Source organism: Macrotis lagotis, chromosome 7, assembly GCF_037893015.1.
Source record: "Macrotis lagotis isolate mMagLag1 chromosome 7, bilby.v1.9.chrom.fasta, whole genome shotgun sequence".
Classification (NCBI taxonomy): Eukaryota; Metazoa; Chordata; class Mammalia; order Peramelemorphia; family Peramelidae; genus Macrotis; species Macrotis lagotis.
The window spans coordinates 47971258-47989000 of NC_133664.1; the positions used below are offsets into that span (position 1 = coordinate 47971258).

Here is a 17743-nt window from a genome sequence, read left to right on the forward strand (position 1 = left end):
CCCATTGCAAGTGGGGAAAGTGGGGACTAATTCTTTAGAGAACCCATCAAACCTTGGCCTCTGCCTCTGCCTCTTTTTTCCTATAGGAAGTGTCTTGCCCATGAGCCAGCTGCCCTCTGCCTTTGATGATTGCAAATCCAGTTCATATGTTTGCTACTCTTTCTCCTCAGCTACTATCACTGGGCAGCTTCAATTTGTTCCTTAGTCCTTTGAGCATTTTCTCTGCCAGCCTGACCCCCATCACTCCATCTGAGCTTGTCATGCTAAAGATCTCAAACACACATATTCCCAGCCTAGGGAGCTCTCTGATGGGTTCCATATTCAGGCACTAAGTCTCAGGAGGCCTGCTCTCTTGTAGTCTTGATATCAACTAGCTAGATGACCTTGAACGAGCCACTTAATTTTTCTGTTTCACATTTTCCAACTGTAAAATGAAAACATTGAACCAAAACAGTTCCTTAGAGAATATCTCATCCAACTCCCTCATTTTACAGATGAGGAAACTGAGACCTTCTATCACCAACATTCGATATTTAAAGCTAGAACAGACCTTAAGAGGCCATCCAGTCTTCCTTCGTCATTTTACTAATGAGGGAACCCTAGAGAAATTAAGCTTAAAAGATTCCTTCCAGCTCAAATTCTGATTTTAGCTTGTAGACTAAGATCTAGATGGGGCCTTATGAATCCAATTTTACAGAGGAGGAAGTCGAGGCCTAGACAGATCAAGGTCGCATAGTAAATGGCAGGGTTGAGATTGGAGCTCAGAACCTTTGGCCCCAATTCTATGTTTCTTTCCACCCAACCATGCTGACCTCACATGTATCTTTTGCATGGTGTTTTGCTAACTTTGAAGCATTTCCTACATATGTCTGCATACATGTTTACTCTATGTCTGCATGCAAGTAGTTTGAGGTCATTGTCTTTAAAAAACACAACTCTGAAATTAGGCATTTGTAGAATCCATTTGTGACAAGGAGTGGAGGTGGGTTATGTATATACATAGAAACAGACGTTAACATTTCAAGCTTGACCTCTGACAATTCCTGGATATACCATCATGGTGACTTTGGATATATATTTATAATCTGTCTCACTTATTAATAAGCAGGACCCAGAAGTATTCCAGCACAACTATTTACATTCATTCAATTTAATCAATTAATTAATTAATTGCATTCATTCATTCATTTGCTGATTGATTTAGGTTCTACAAGCTCCATTCCCTCTAATTTTGCCTTATTATCTCAATGGGGGTTAACCCTTGTATGATGCAAGTGAGGCTCAACCTTCCTTGAGGGCCGTCAAGGGGTGCAGAACCTACCGAGAATGTAAAGTACTTGTGTAGGACTCATGAGATCAGTGTAGTAGACTGGAGAGTGGAGTGTTCTGGACGTGGCCTTCCCTCCCTCTCTCTCTCTCTCCACATTCTTTGAACATCCTCATACAAAATCCCAATATTTTACCTGTAATAGCTCAATATGCTTCAAAAGCCTGGATTCTCAGCAGCATTCATTAAGCCCCTTGGATAAGTGCTAGGAATGCAAAGAAAGGCAAAAGATGCCCTTCATTTGAGAGATGTTGCCATCTGATGCGTGGGAACAACAATGTACATAGAAGAAATATACAAGAGACGTTGGAGCTGTCGACAAGGGAAGGTGTTGGCATTAAGGGGGAATGGGGGAAGGCTTCTTACAGAAGAGGGGGATTTAGTCTTGAAGGACGCCAGGAGGTGAGGATGAAGAAGGAGAACATTCTGGGCGGGAGAGACAGTGAAAAAGGACAGTTCTTTTATTAAGAACACCAGAAAATTATGTGGCTTCCCAGACCTCTCTGCTTAGAGTAGTTCTTCACCTTTCTTGTGTCATAGACCCCCTTGGCAGGCTGGTAAAGCCAATAGACTTCTCCAAAATGATGTTTTTTAATCTATAAGATACATAAAATTATAAAGGAAACCAAATATATTGAAATTATAATTTTTTAAAGGAATTCATAGTCTCCAGGTCAAGAACTTAGAGAAAACATGGCCTTTTCAGAGACTAAATTTACGCAACAGCCAAAACCCTTGCTTTCCCTTGCTAATAATGCCACAGGTCATCTAGTTAGTGGCACTACCCCACTATCAACCTTTTTAGTTTATCAATCAGTTTAATATAATTCATGGATGAGCCAATGAGAAAGATTAAAGAGAAATTTGACAAGAAAAATTGAAGTTCTTAGGTTTTCAAAGCTGAGAGTAGATTCCCATTTTGGCAAATTTCTGGCAGCTATAGAATAACAAAAAAGTGAAACTTGGATAGTGGTAAAGCTTCCAATATTGTTCCTTTAAAGTGTGTTTTTTGCTCCTCAGTGTGTTTTTTGCTCCTCAGTGTTTGACATTGGCTCATGAGACATTGATATTCAAATTATTAACCTTAATATGCAGGCTCCCGAGGCCCTAGCAGCCAAAAGAAAGGTCAATACTGCACCCTAGTGGTATTTGCAGTGTACTTGAAAAATTCTTTTCTCCTACCCCTGTGGGCCCCCAGGCTGCTATATCCTGTATTATCAGGCTTACCAGGGTGAATATCGGCTGTTAAAAGCTGAAGTTTGTTGTCTCAGTGTTGCAGCTTGGGGCAAGGTCCTGGGCCTGGCCTATCAGAATGTCACAGCTCTCCTGTATATAGGCAGGAGAAATTCAGAGATTGTGGGGAAAGGAAAGAAAATTCTGTTTAAGTATCCTTAAAGAGAGAAAGTAACTTGGTGAGGTTCATAAAACCAACATTTCTTTCAAAAGCTGAATGCACTTTTTTGAAAGCCACATTCTGAAGATTTTTCTTCTATGACATGATTTTAGGATCATGGTTGGGTGAGAAGAGGCCTAGATTAAAGAATTGGATTCTGAGCCTTGCTCCCACCACTGGCCTTACTATGGGATCTTGACGAGTCAGAGATATCTCCTTTTTCGGTGTTTCAGATGATAAAGTCAACAGATTGGTGGATAGATATAGATAGATAGATAGATAGATAGATAGATAGATAGATAGATAGATAACAGATGAATATTATTATTTATTATTATTGTTATTGTTATTATTATTTCCATTATGCAATGTGTTTAGTGACTAAAAGGAAATTATTATGGTCAAGAAGCTCTGAGTTCAAATCCTTCTTCAGACAACTTTTTAATGCTACACTGATGAAATCCCAGCTCTAATAACCCCTACAACACCCCCACACATACAACAAAACAAAACCATTGTTATATCCTTTGTGAATATCTTAGGCATGAAATGAATGACAGCATTGTCTATTTTTTTTCCTCTAAATTTAATTCCATTGAAGGACATTAAAGAAAAAGTTTAACAGAGAAGATACTTTATTAAACTGGTTTTAATATTACATTCTAGATATTGTTAGCACTGATAGGTGATATCTTTGTAAAAGTTGTTGGAAGAATAGAAGATAGTCAAAGGAAAAAGAAGGGAAAAATACCTTAAAACTTTAAGTTCAGAAAATATCCCCTTTCCTCCCTCTTCCATTTACCTTTCCAGTTTTGTTTTTCATATAACTTGAGTGTTTCTAAATGATACAGAATTGCCTTATCACCTTTGTCATATCAGAAGAAATAATTCCAACCTGGTTTTTTAATTCTTTTTTCTTAGTATGCAGACATTCCTAAAACACACACAACTTTGATTCTTTCTTTACTTAGCTTATAATTACTTGGTTCAGCTGCACCTGAGCAAGGCCAGGTGTAGGGTGACCTGACCCAGGCACCTGTACACAGAGTAGTCTAATGCCATTTGCCAGGTGAGATCCAAGAGTTGGAATGTTTAGCAAAAGATGAAGAAGAGCATAGTCCTGCCAAGATCCCACGAATAACAAAAACCCTTGAAGTATATTCATGAGAAGATACATTCTTCCTTGAAAACAGTTTGCTGTCACATATACATTCAATATGCTGCCCTCCCACACACATGCATGCCTAAGAAGAATGACCTCTTGCAGCCCACACCATTTGTAAACTATGATTCTTGTATGCAACCCTGATTTCGGTGATCTAATCACTAAGCTTACTCCTCATCTCCTGATGAAAAGGTGATGGACTCAAGGTAGATGAGACATACATTATTTGGATCTGATCAGGGATATGCTGGAGCCAGTTATTAAATTCTCAGTAAGTTTTTATATTTGGAAATAAGCAAATACTCCAGATCCTCAAATATTATTTTCTTTATTATTAAGTCTTAGATTTCGCAATAGAGAAAATGTTAGTAATTCAGATTACATTTTAAGTATGCCTTGCATTTTTGGAGAGCTAGTTGTTAAATATTTGCCAATATGACGCCTGACGTGATGACCAGTGTGAAAATTTTGTTTTGCTTCTTTATACACACTTAATACAAAAGTGGCCAGGAGAGAAAATAATTTTTGTTAATTAAAAAAATGTAATTTTCAGAAAGTATTTTACTAGATAAGCCTGAACCCAGCCTTTCTCAAGGCCTACCAATGCCCAGTTTATGAATCCAGAGTCTATAATAAAAGCAAATGGTTTTTTTTCTGCAAGCCTTGATGTCTCTTGTTCACCCCTATTATTCTTAATCCAATCCATACAAGCTTGTTGTTCCTCAGTCAACATAATATAATATCATATTATAATACAGAGTAACCATAGAGCATCATATCACTCATGTGTACCCTAAAATGCATATCAAAGAGAGAATCAGTTAGGTAGTACAGTGGGTAGAACTCTGACCCTATAGTCAGGAAGACCTCAGTTCAAATCCAGCTTCAGACTCTTACTACATGGCCCTGATTCTCTCAAAAAAAAAAAAGGCAAATTAGTTCAGCTTTTTTAATATGGTATTAATTCATTGGGAACTTTTTTAATCTCAGTCAATTTCATTTTGTGTAACAGTTCTCTCACTTGAGAATACCATTAGATATTTCAAATACAATAAAATTCAGTCCTTCCTAAGAGTAATTCTGGGCACAGGTTACAAACTACACCTTCAGGTCTTTCCATGATGCATCTGATTTTTTAATGTAATTGTTCTGAGGGTTATGATTAGACCCCCAGTGATTCTAAATTCATTTAATAGCATGCTGCTATCCATGACACTCTGCTGTAGTTGAGTCTTGGAGATCTATACATTCATCTTTGTTCTTAAACTGGGGAAGGAAATGGGTTAAAATGAGAGGGAGGCACAAGTCACCAGAACAGAAGCAGCATCCAGGTCTGACCAGAATTCATTCTCATTCCTGTTTGTCTCTCTTACAGCGTCATTGGACTTCCAGGTGAAGAAGACTGGCCCAATGACGTGGCCCTTCCCAGGCAAGCTTTTAATGCAAAGTCTCCTCAACCAATCGAAAAGTTTGTAACAGATATTGATGAGCTAGGCAAAGACTTACTTATGGTAAGTACTTCTGTGTGTGATCCAGCTAAGTCAGAACCATGGCAGATAAGGGAAGGTGGACCAAAAAATGACCCCAGGAGGAGCAGCTAGGTGGCGTAGTGGATAAAGCACCGACCTTGGAGTCAGGAGTACCTGGGTTCAAATCCGGTCTCAGACACTTAATAATTACCTAGCTGTGTGGCCTTGGGCAAGCCACTTAACCCCATTTGCCTTGCAAAAACCTAAAAAAAAAAATGACCCCAGGAGCCAAGAGCTCTAGCAGAGCCTGGAGGAACAGACACAGCCCCAGCCAACTCAGGCTGCAGGTCTGGATTCACATACCAACACACAAGCAGGCTTTGATTTCTTTCTAAATATCTGTAAAATGTCTATAGAAAGGAAAAAATTCTAATGAGATAGTATTTTGCATCTATCTCCTTTCCAAACATGAGTAAGCTAAGTGGCACAGAGGACAGTGTACCTTAGAGTCAGGGAGACCTGAGTTCAAATTCTAAATCAGTAACTTGCTATGACCCAGGACAAGCCTCTTTAAAAAAAAAAAGAAAAGAAAAAGAAATTGCCTGCCTACATTTCCCCACCTGTAAAATAAGGATAATAGTTCTTACCTTCCAGAGTCATTGTGAGGATTATGTAAAATAATACTTTTTCCTAACCTTAAGACAACTCGATAAATGCCAGTTATCATCATCGTCATTATTCTTATTATATCTACTTTCAGCCCTGAAAAGAGGAGAGATTCTTGACGTGAAGATCTTTGGAATCACGTCATCATAAAATTATTGTAGGTCTAGAGCTAGCATGTGAGTGGCTTTCAGGACATCTAGTCTAATTCTCTTATCTTACAGATCAGAAAACTGAAGCAGGGGCAGGCAGTAAATTGCCCCTGGGTGCTCCACTGATAAATAGGAAAGCCAGGTCCCTGTGGTTCTAACTGGGGCCTGTCCATCAGGGCTGCCCCCCATTTATGTATTGAGTGAAAGGCTTCTGTTTCCCAGGTTGAGGCTTTATACATACATACATACATATATACATACATACATACATACATCTATGTATATATAAAAATACACTACATAGGGAAGGAAGGGGATGTACCTTTCTGTTGGGAGGAGAGAGCTGGATTTGGAATCAGAGACTATTTTTGGTGAGACCTGGGGTCATTCAATTGACCTTCTCTGGGTCTTCATTTCTTCATTTGTAAAATGAAAGATTTGGACAAAGTGGCTGCTGAGATCATTTCCATCCCTAAATCTTCAATTAGGTTCCATGCATTCCTTCAACAAGTAGAAAGACAGTGAACTGTGGAGTCAGAGGCCTAGTTCTTCCCCTGGTTGATCCTGGTCAAACCTATTGGTCTCTCTGGACCTCCCTTTACTCCTCTGCAAAAATAAAAGTGTTGGCCTGAGTGGTCCCTTAGTGATCTGTGATTTCACTGTGTCCAGGCTATGTATTGAAGACCAAGGGGTTTAAAAAGTGCCTGATCCTAGATGGAACCCAGATTCCTAGGACCTGGTTTAGGAGCATCAGGCCCTTCTGGGAGAAGTCATCAGGGAAGAGCAGTGATTGGTTGAATAAGTCCACTCATTTATAGTAATCAGTTTCTGGGACTTTCAAGGTAGCCAGTGGTGACCCTTTGTTCGTGACTTTAAAGCAAGCCAACTCAAAACTTGTGACATTTTATCTGAAATCTCATGATAGAGGGAGTAGGAAAGAGAAATGTGAAGACCTTAATGAAACATCCAGATTCTGTGGCACAACCTCCACGCATCAGGAAGCAGGAAAGGCAGTCAGTCCCTGTGGAAGGGGTCCATCAGCTGCAAGGCTCCTTGAGGGTAGCAATTTGTCCTTCCTCCCCCCTACACACACTTCCCTCTAGAATTGTTCTCACTCAAAGAGTTTTTGCAACAAGGGATTTCTTTCCCCTACTAAAACAGTATTAACTGAGTACTAGCAAGATGACCACCCTTATTCTAAAGTACATCAAAGCAGCCCTGACTTTCTCCAAGGGGCTGTTCCTCCCAGGAGCCCAGTGGCCATGGCCATCACTGGGGTCAATGACTGGGGTCTCCCCCAGGACCCTGAAGCTTAAATGGGCCTGGAAGCTCTTGCATTCTGTCAGCAGGTAGAACACCCACCAAGCTCAGCGCCTCTCAATCCAGTAGGAGACATTTATGCTTCTTTCTTCTAAGACAAGTGCTGTGCTAGGAGCTGAAGAGAAGAGCAAAAAGCATTCCGTACCTTCAAGAAGGAGAAAGCACATCCAGCTGGGATTAAATATGGAGAGACAGGGGAGATCCATGGGTTGGTAGGACCAACAAATGGACAGACAGATAGAAAGACCGTATAGTGTAGTATAGATAGATGTAATGATAAGAATGATTGGATAGACAAGTTGCACTAGACAGATGGACTAGATAATGGATAGGCTGGCTAGTTGGATAGAGAGAATGGACAGGATAGATGGACTAGATGAAAGGCTAGCTAGGCGGATAGGTAGGCAGCCTTTGAAAGACTATCCACCTGGACTGTTACATTCTATTACTTTTCAGTTGTGGCTGCTACTGCTGCTTTTAAAAATCAACCTCCTAGCAAAGGTTCTTAACCTGGAATCCAGGATCTTGAATTTTTTTGGAGGGAAGGAGGAAGTTATATTTTGATATTTGCATTTCAATTCAATTGATTTCCTTTATAATCCTATACTTATGTATTGAAAAACATAACTAACAGAAACCACAAAGAGCTCTTGGTTGATTGCCACTCTGTGTATAATAGCAAATATATTTACATACATAGGGGCCGCAATTAAATTATTTGTTACACATTTTCTTGGGATTTTCTTCCCTTTTTTTCCTCTCCCCACAGAAGTGCTTGACATTCAACCCAGCAAAAAGAATCTCAGCTTGTGTTGCATTGTCTCACCCATATTTCCATGATGTGGAGAAGCCTCGTGAGACTGTGGACCCTCGGACATCCCCCAGCCAAAGCAGCAGTGAAGGGAACAGCGCTTGAGGTGATGGGAGCTCCCTGGAGCTGAACTGATGACTGAGGGGTCACCCCGAGGAGGAGGCAGTGCAGCCACCAATCACATCTGGGCTTTTCTGGAGGGTCTGCCTCTCTCAAACGGATGGCAATCTGTTTCTCCCAGGAAACTGGCCGAGTTTACTGTTTCCAAATCAATGCAAAAGCAATTTAGAGCTTGATGTTTGTATGTCTGTTCGTTCATTTGTTCATTCGTTGAAATACCTGGAAAAACAAGACAAAAACAAAACAAAACAAAAAAAAAAACTCCAGATGAAGAGAAGCTGCTGACCAATTTTGCTGCCGTTTCTTTTGTCCAACATTGAATGCTGCCAGAGTGAAGTAGGAATAATCCAGTCACTGCCGACTTAAGATGTAATCTCTCTATAGCTGCTGAAGCCTAATTTGGTACTCTTGAGTGTCTGTCTGTGTGTATGTGTGTGTATGTGTATGTGTGTGTGTGTGTGCTTGTATGTGCATGCTTGTGATCTCTTAAAGTGTTATTTTTTTTAACTACATAGAATAATTGAATTTTTAGAGGCTGAAGGGAATGTAATACAGATGCATCTATTTACTGAAGAGAAAATACCAGAATTAGGGCTTCTCCTATGAGAAATCTGGGCCTATATTGACAACATCTCCTTTCTATCTAAATGCAGTAAGTTTACAAGGAGTAAAAGAGTTTGTTACTACCTAGACAAAAGTGGATGCACACTGAAAAATTCATCCCTGCCTTTCCAACCCTGCTACCAGTCCATTGTAAGGGAAGAATTTCAAAATAAATGCTATCCTCTGCCCTCTTTGGAAAGCTAATTCTATTGGATATAAATCTGTTTTGTTTGTACAACATAATTATTTTTCTCTCAGAACAGGACCCAAAAATTGTTTCCCTATCTAATATTGACTTCAGGGAATGTCCCTTTTAAAAAAAAAAAAGTTTAAGGTGGTAAAAAGGAGAGAGCACAAGAGCCTTGTGCGCCTTTTGTTTTCTAGTTTGCAACTTGTAAGCATTTTTTTAAGCCTCTATTCTTAAAAATTTTCCTTTTTTTAGTTGAGAGAATCCTTCTTTTCTAGCTGGTTAATAGGAATGCCCTAAGCGTTATCTCTACAACACTGTACTTTCTACAATGCACTGCCTTACTTGCAAAATGTGTATTGCATATTACCTCCTTGTGCCGAAGTACATTACTGCCAGCTGGTTACTTATGTCATTTCACACACTCTTCGTGTGTCATAAAAACCTCTCCTATCTATGGAAAAGATCGCAACTTCATTACCCTCACTCTGCATCCTTATTTAGGCCTCAGTGGTCTTCCCTTTCAAGTATCATCCATCATGTTCTGTGCTTTTGTAGCTTACTGAGATGAGTCAGGTAGACATGTCCCTCTGTTTCACCAGCAAAAAATGTACAAGTCTATAGAGAATATGGCTTGAACCTATAATTTAGTAATTTACTTTGGTAACATGTGTCTTTAAAAAGGGCCAAAAAACCTAAACTTTTAACTTTTTTTTTCTCAGAAATTGCTATTTTACTCTACAAAAGAAATAATGGGGTTCCCCCCATCTCTTAGATCATCTTTCCTTTCTGTTTCCTTTTACTCTTTGGTTTGGGGTAGCGATCCTTTATGAAAGCACTCAGCCTACTCCTGGTTCTTAGGTTGTCAGGCCTGCACTACAAAGGGAAATCTTCGTATTGTAACTAGTCTGCTTTTTCCTGCTTCTTCACAGTCCTCCACTTTAACCTTGGAGTTAACTGGCCATGATCCTCCTATGCATGGGTCAGCCCATGCAGACCTTTGTTCACGCACACTCTGTCCTCTGGTGACTAATGACAGATAGCAAAAATATAGCCGACCAACTATCTTTAAAGACTGTCACTTTTGCTATTAGACTCTTGCTTTGAAAATACACATCAGTTAAGATTATGTTCAGAGATAGAAGTTTTAAGGAATGGATGAATAACCAGCCCTCAGTCAGATTAAAAGATATCATGTATCTTAAAGTATTTTTGAGATATAACAATACACAGCTTCATGGGCTATACAAATACATCAAACTCTAGAAAAAGTAAAGGACATCTGGTTTTGGGGAGTTATTTTTTAAAACAAAAAGTGTACACACACACACACACACACACACACACACACATACTGTTTTACTTTGGTGATATAAAGGATGGGAATTTTCCTTTGAAATAAAGTAAGGAATCATCCAAGAAAAATATTTTACATTTTTCAGTATTTCAGCATCAATGCCTGGGTTTTTGGCCATTGGCATTAATCCTTGAATTAAAGTTATTCTGAAGGTGGTCTAGTTAATACTAAATATAATCCAGGAATGGTAAGAATTTTGCTTTTCTTTAGGACATTGATTTAAAGAGGAGGGCCTGTTTTGTCATATCATAAACTTGGGTTAGGAACTTTATTTCTTGCTACTAAAGGAGCTTCTAAGTCAGCCTTCCTCTAGTCATCACTTAGGCAAAAGTTTGAGTCACAAAGCATGAGAAAAACATGGGTGTGCTGTGCTGGTGTGTTCTAGAGCTCTTGTGTGTTTTGTTTTTGAATGGGCTTAGAAAGTTCACTTTTCCTTTCTAGCATTTACCATTGGCTTAATTTTCAAGGTTTTAATGAGATTTTAAAAAATAAAAAAAAAACATGTTTTGGCCCAACTTTCTTTCCAAAATTAGACCCTGATAACACAAAATTAGATAAATCATTTTACCTTCTTATGTTATTTCATCATTTAAAGACTTAACCCTTATCTCTCCTATTAATTTATATATTGAATTAGCATGACTGTTTTCTCAGTTTGAGCTTCTGGTAATCCCTCTCATGGTTGCCATTCCTGATTGACACTAGGCCCTATTGCCTTCAAGAAGAGCTTTTCTCTCCTCCTCCTCCTCCTCCTCCTCTCCTCCCCTGTTATTCTTCTGGGAAACTTTAATCCATAGATCAAGATGTCTAAGAACTCAGAATACTCCTTAAGCTTTATCTAAAAACCCATATAACCAAATTAAAAATACGTTGTAGGTTTGAGACTAAGTATGAAGACTGTTGGCCTGTTGAAAGAATGTACACAATGTTTCCCATGTTACAAGGGAAGAGAATTATCTTATTGAACGGCCACAAGTATTTGCCAAAAGCTTCTGTAACAAATTAAAAATGGGGAAAATCTTCACAGAGCAGAGTTTTATGGTTAGTCCAGGAGAATTAGAGTGAAGCAAAGCCAGTCCAGTTTTTTTTCCCCATGAATTATATGGCAAAGAAGCAAAAACCTAACCTAAAGGCTCACAAGAAGCTAAGACAAAGTGAGTTGGATTCCCCCATTTTGTTTCTTCTGTGAAGTCAACAGGAACTTGGGAGTTCAAGGAAGAGGAATGTTGTAGGCAGACTCAGCACCCTCTCTTACAGTTTCCTCTCAACAAGCATACATCGTGAACTTCATGCCTTCTAGTCTTCCAATGACTCATAGCAAGAGGTCAAAAATATTCAACCTAAGAAAAGAATCTGGGCAATTTGTTAACTTGTATTGAGTATCTTATTCAACAACTCATATAAAAAAAGTAACAATAGTACAACTGGAGCAGTCCACTTTTTATCTTGTTTGGTTGGGATGTTTTGCTTTGGTTTATTTTTTTTTAATCAATAAACTCCCTTTTTTAGTTTATGACAGAAATGACACATTACCTTGCTGGGGAAATTCTCTTAGACATGCCAGATATTTTTCTCCTTAAATTATGTATTTGGCATTAGTGCTTGATTATAGACTATGTGCCTTCCTCCCTGGTAAATGTTGCATGTGGGCCCTAGAAGTGCCAGCATTAGCAGTCCCCATTCCAATATGAACACAAAATCATGTAAAACTTTCTAACAACACAATACACAATAAAATTCAGCTTGCCAAAGAATACATTATTTCCTTTCCCTTCTTGGAAGATTCAGGCATTTTTTTTGTATCAAGCATAGCTGACTATAGATCTTCTATTTCTCTCAGAAGTGTAGCTCTTTAGGTCATGTCAAGAATATCAAAACCCAGAAGTTTTTAAATTGTTTGATGTGACAGATAATTCTTAGAGGGACCATATTTGTTAGCCATTTTGGCTCATTCTTTTTTATTGAAAGAATGAACCTTGGAAAAAATATTATCATAATAGAATCTTAGGTACTGAAGGATTTTTAGAAGAGTGAAAACTTTAGATTGTGAAAGATGTCATTTGCTTAAACACTTGTAAAAATTTGAGTTATAAAAACAATGGAGAAGGTTAGAGAAAGTTCAGGGGGATAAAAGGAAAGTGTCTAGAGGAGGATGACTTGGAGGTCATGTTTATATCAAAGAATGCATATTATTAACAAATTTTGTGTAAGAATAAGTTAAATTTCCCATGGGAACCCTAAATTTATTGTACTCTAAAGGAATTCTCATGGAGAAACTGATCCTAGATTCTAATATTATCATAGTTTGCTTCATTCCTCAATTTAGTAAAATGAGTCAGAATTTCATGGACCCCTTTACCTCCCCCCTTAAAAAAGGACAAAATAGTTTTGTGGTTCATAATTTAAAATGTTGATTATAAGGTGGAACAATCAGCCCATGTGGAAAAAAGATGTTTTGCCCATCTTTCCATTTCTTAGGATATAGAATTGAAACCATTCACCAGAGAATTGAAGCTATTGTATTAATGAAGTTAACAAAGTGTCTACATGATTATCTCAACCCAAATAGCACATGTCACATTTTGAATTTGGAAGGCCTTTAGTAGCTTCTGAAGAGGCAACATCCTCAGTATACCAGCATAATTGTGTTTCTTCAACAATAAGTCATGCATGTTATGGTAGATTTTTCAATTCCTGTTACTTTAGATCTATATCTAGGCCATTCATATTTGGTTGGCTTTAAAAATAGTAATAATAATAATAATAATAAAACTTCTGTATCTTTGGCAAACTATATATGTAATAGAAATCAGAACAGAAGGGTCAGAATTTTAAATGGCATTATTTCTTCAGTCTAGTTTGAATTGTTAGGATCATCTTGAAACTTTTAAAGGAATTATCTTTTTATTCCCTTTCAGTGAATCCAAGGAGGGAAAAATTTAAGGCAATTGCATCAACACACCAATATTTCTTTCTTGGGTCTTCTGTTTTTCAGAGCTATGAATGGCAGCTAAAAATCCATCCCAGCAGTCTTTAGAACTTTATGTATGTTGTGATGTGTGATTCTTGGTATGGATACAGTCCAGTCTATACCTTCTAATCCTCTTGATTCTCATCCATTCTTCCTTTAAATTTAACCAACATGTCTTCTCTGTTGCTATTAGACAAATCATCACTGACAATCTGCAGCAGTTTAATTATACCCATTATTAATTAATAATTATACTAATTCCTTTGTGATCACAGTATTCCATGATTCACAACCATCCAGAACCACTAGGAGAATGTTAGTATAACTTTAGCAAGTATAAATTTAGCAATGGGGATATGAAAGGAAAGGGAATGTGTTCTTGTTTTAGACTAAACTAAGAGGTAGGAGACCATTCATTCTATGCTAGCATAGTCTCCAACATAAGGGGAAAAAATCTGGAAAATTCTAATTTTTAAATAAACTTTTAAACATTATCCCTTACTCCCATCTTGGGTGCTGTTTCTTCCTGGAAAGCAACTATTAGACAGTGTTTAAGAAAGGAAATCCTCCTTAGAATCCAAAGAGTATCTCCACAAGATTTATACAAAGATTATTTTGAAGAGGTGTGGCTATTTAGTCTGGAGCTTGCTTCCCACTCCCTATTCCCCAAGAAAAAAAATGGCCAATTATAGGAAAGTTAGATTTCTTTTCACCATTCTGCATTTAGATGGCTCTTGCTTAGCTGTAAAAGGTGGAGCCAGAGGAGTTGATCACAAATCAACTTTGTTTCTGTTGCTCCTTTGCTGGCCATGATATATATAACAAGTGAATTTTGTTTTACTTCTCTCTTTTCTCTATCTCTGTCCAATAGTTAAGTATTCCTATGTACCTGAACTTTGTGGTAAATCACCAGAGGTGGATTCACATTGTTTGATAAATGGAGTTTCTTAAAAGAGCACATAATTATTCCATTTCTAAACCATTCTGTTGTGTTTTTCTATAACATCTATCATCTTAAGTGAATGTTCTGAAGATCCTCTTTGTGCCCTTAAAAATATTCACTGTGTTCCCAGAAATATCAATATTTCAGTGATCCCAAAGCACTTTGAATTTGACTTAGCATTTCAAAATAATAAAACCTGACTCCCCAGGTCACAGTGTAGCAATGGCCACATTGTTCATCCTCTTGAATCCATCCCAGATTTCATTTTCACTCTTGAACCTGTGTTTGTGGTGATGGATACATATATAATACATGTGTGTATGTGTATATATATATATGTATACACATATTGTATATATACATGTATATACATACACACATATTATATGTGTATATATCTTTTTAATTGCATGTATTCATTCATTTTGCTGTAATGAATAAATAAGTGTCCTAGTGAATCCATAGCCCTCCAAGTACCAACTGCCCACCTGTGGGGATATTTTCTAAAAGCTATTCAGCATTCAAAAAGTTATTTCTACTATCAATCTTGGTTGTTATTTATTTCTGGATAATACTTGTCATGTGAAAATACAGCTGGAGACAGAAAATTTTAAAGCTTTCTATTTTATTCTTAATGTGCATTTAATGTTAATTATCATTGTCAAAGAGGCACCTAATCTAGATGGAAAGAACTTAAGTGTCTGAGTAAGCTGCATACCTTTGCATAAGATAAATAAATTAGACTTGGTTGGATAGAGTATTTTATACCTGAGTTTTCTTTCTCAGATAGGCAAAGGAATTAACAAAAAAAAAGACTTGCAAATGTTTTTGCTGTCAATTTTCCATATAGCATAATGTTAAAAAAAAAAAAAGTCAAAAAAAACCCACAAAAACTCTAGAAAACCATCCCAGGTTTTGCCTTAATTTAGGAGCTGCCCTAGATTGTCATCTAAGAAAATGCCAATCAGGGACAGAAGCTTAAGTTGGTGCCTTAGTTTGCCTGGGTTTGTTGAGAAAGTATTCAGGATCATAAAGTGCCCTTGTATGTATGTGCTCATGGAAACAGATATGAGCCCTGGATGAGGCTACTATAGAAAGAGTTTCCATTTGTGATGGATATTGTGTCTTAGGGTTTCTAGAATGTTTCAGACCACAGATGGTCTAAGTTTCAAGGTCTCAGAGAACTTGGATTTGTACAGAGGTAGTTTTCTTTTGGTTATTAAGAAGAAAAGAATTGCAAGTGGAAGGATGTTCAACCAGAATTTGGCAACTAGTTATACCCAACATTTCAGTAATTTGAGGGATTTCTAGCATTTCATTTTTGATCTAAAGGTTTGAAAAGCATGCTTTTTAGTCTAGAGCTACAGTATGTGATAAGAGAAGCACAATATCGGTACCCATGAGAGTACCAGCACTAGAGATTTTTGTAGGATATTTGTTCTGAGATGTGTAGAAATACATTTATACTGTAAAATATATTTGGGGTTTGGGTTGTTTTGTTTTTACAGTTCCACAAGCATAATCAAAACTATTTTTTTCAGGGTTACAATACTGTAGGTCACACACAGTAAGCTTATTTTTTTCAGTGTAGTCTGATCATAGATAATATTGTAAATGTTGAAAAAATTCTGGGATTATACACTTGAATCGTTGGTTTCTGTGTTTGAAATGGAGGTTATTCTGGTGATGTGTAGGGCAGGGGTCCTGCATTCCAGAAGAGACTTCTCTAATCCCCTGCCTGACCCACTGCTTGGCCGATGCCTACCATGCTGCCAATCTGGTAGTCCTGTATCTCTTTTCTCCATCTGTTTCTGTTCACTAAGCTGGGCATCCTTCAGGCTCCTTTCTTGGGCTTCCCACCAATGTCTTGGACTGCCCCTAGAGCTGGTTCTTCCTTATTTACTTCTGCCCCTGCTCAGGTAGCAGGAGTCCAGTAAAGAGGTGCTTTTGATACCATACTTGGTTGTGGGCATACTCATGTGTGTACTCTGGCCCCCCATCCTCCTAACCCTACTGACCTTACCTAGCCACCCAAAGAAGGTTTCCAATGCTTGGTCCAGGATATAGGAATCTAAGGTTGAGAACATACTCCAATGACTTTCCCACATCCTGTATCTATAATCAAATTATTTCATTAAAAGGTCTAGTTTGACTTTTGCTACAAGATGAAGAATTCTTTAAGGGTGCAAACCGTCCATTCCAGGCTGCTCTTTCTACCAATTCACAGGCCATCCTTTCACCTTATTTCTTCATACTTGAAACTCACTCTGCTATTTTAATATCAGGGTACAAACATGTTAAAGGTGCATGTATTACTGTTCCTTCAAAAGGTGCATAATTTTTTTTCATTCAATGTGCTTAATAATTGCTATTAAATGGCTCTATTTTTGGTGCTTTTGGTTTAGCTGTTAAAAAAAAGAAGAGGTGCGTGAATGTGCCTTGCCTGGAACATAACTTTACTCTCGATTTAGCTGTTGTATCATTTTCTTATGCTGACTTATCCCTTCTCTGTCCTTGGGTACAAAGAAGCGGAAAGGGGAGCCCTCACCAGGAGGCTCAGTGTGTCAGGACCAAACAACCTCGTGCCTTCCTTTACTCAGCCAACTATAGGAGCTGAGCATGGTGCAGCATTGCTTTGGGGAAACCCTTCCCTTCATGCTTAAATGAGTAAACCTTTGAGCTAGAATGGCCCAGGGACAGAGTAAGAGCTAGAACTAGAGCTGTGACATTCCTCTTTCTGCTGTCTTTACCTTGGACAGCTCCTAGGAGGGGAAGTACTTCTCTCTTTGAAAGAATATTCCTTCCTTATAGCAGCCCTTGTAGAAAGCCCTGGCTTTTCTCTCTCCAGGCATTTGGAGATATAGGTCAGCTTATCTATCGTCTTCCTGGCCTGGAAGGAAAGAGAAGAGATGGAATTTATTGTTCAATAGAATGTAATACCCAAGAACTACAGAAAGCAAACTGTAGTATATAAAACTCAGTTCACTTTCATAAAATCTTGATGTTTCAGAATCAACCTAAGCTTGAGTTCCTTTACCCTGGATTCATGATCTAATATACTCTTTCTAGTATGTGCCTTGCCATATGGAATTCATTGTTTCATTTCTCTAAGAACAGTTTATGGAGAGGGAGAGAATGGACTGCAGGAGTAGCCACATTCACCATCACAAACATTGAAAGGGCAGAAAAAAGTACAAAGGGTCACTGATATGGGATTAGATAAGGCTTATTTTATCAGAGAAGTAAGTAGTCCTTTAGAACT

General features: G+C 38.0%; 1 protein-coding gene across 1 annotated transcript in view; it reads left to right on the forward strand.

The window, feature by feature from the left end:
- Window positions 1-16957, forward strand: part of CDK6 (cyclin dependent kinase 6) — a 262890-nt gene extending 245933 nt beyond the window's left edge. The window contains exons 6-7 of the mRNA XM_074192808.1: window positions 5261-5396; window positions 8259-16957. Coding sequence (XP_074048909.1) covers window positions 5261-5396; window positions 8259-8405 — 283 coding nt within the window. The 3' untranslated portion in view covers window positions 8406-16957. The remainder of the gene's footprint in view (window positions 1-5260; window positions 5397-8258) is intronic.
- Window positions 16958-17743: the final 786 nt, after the last annotated feature.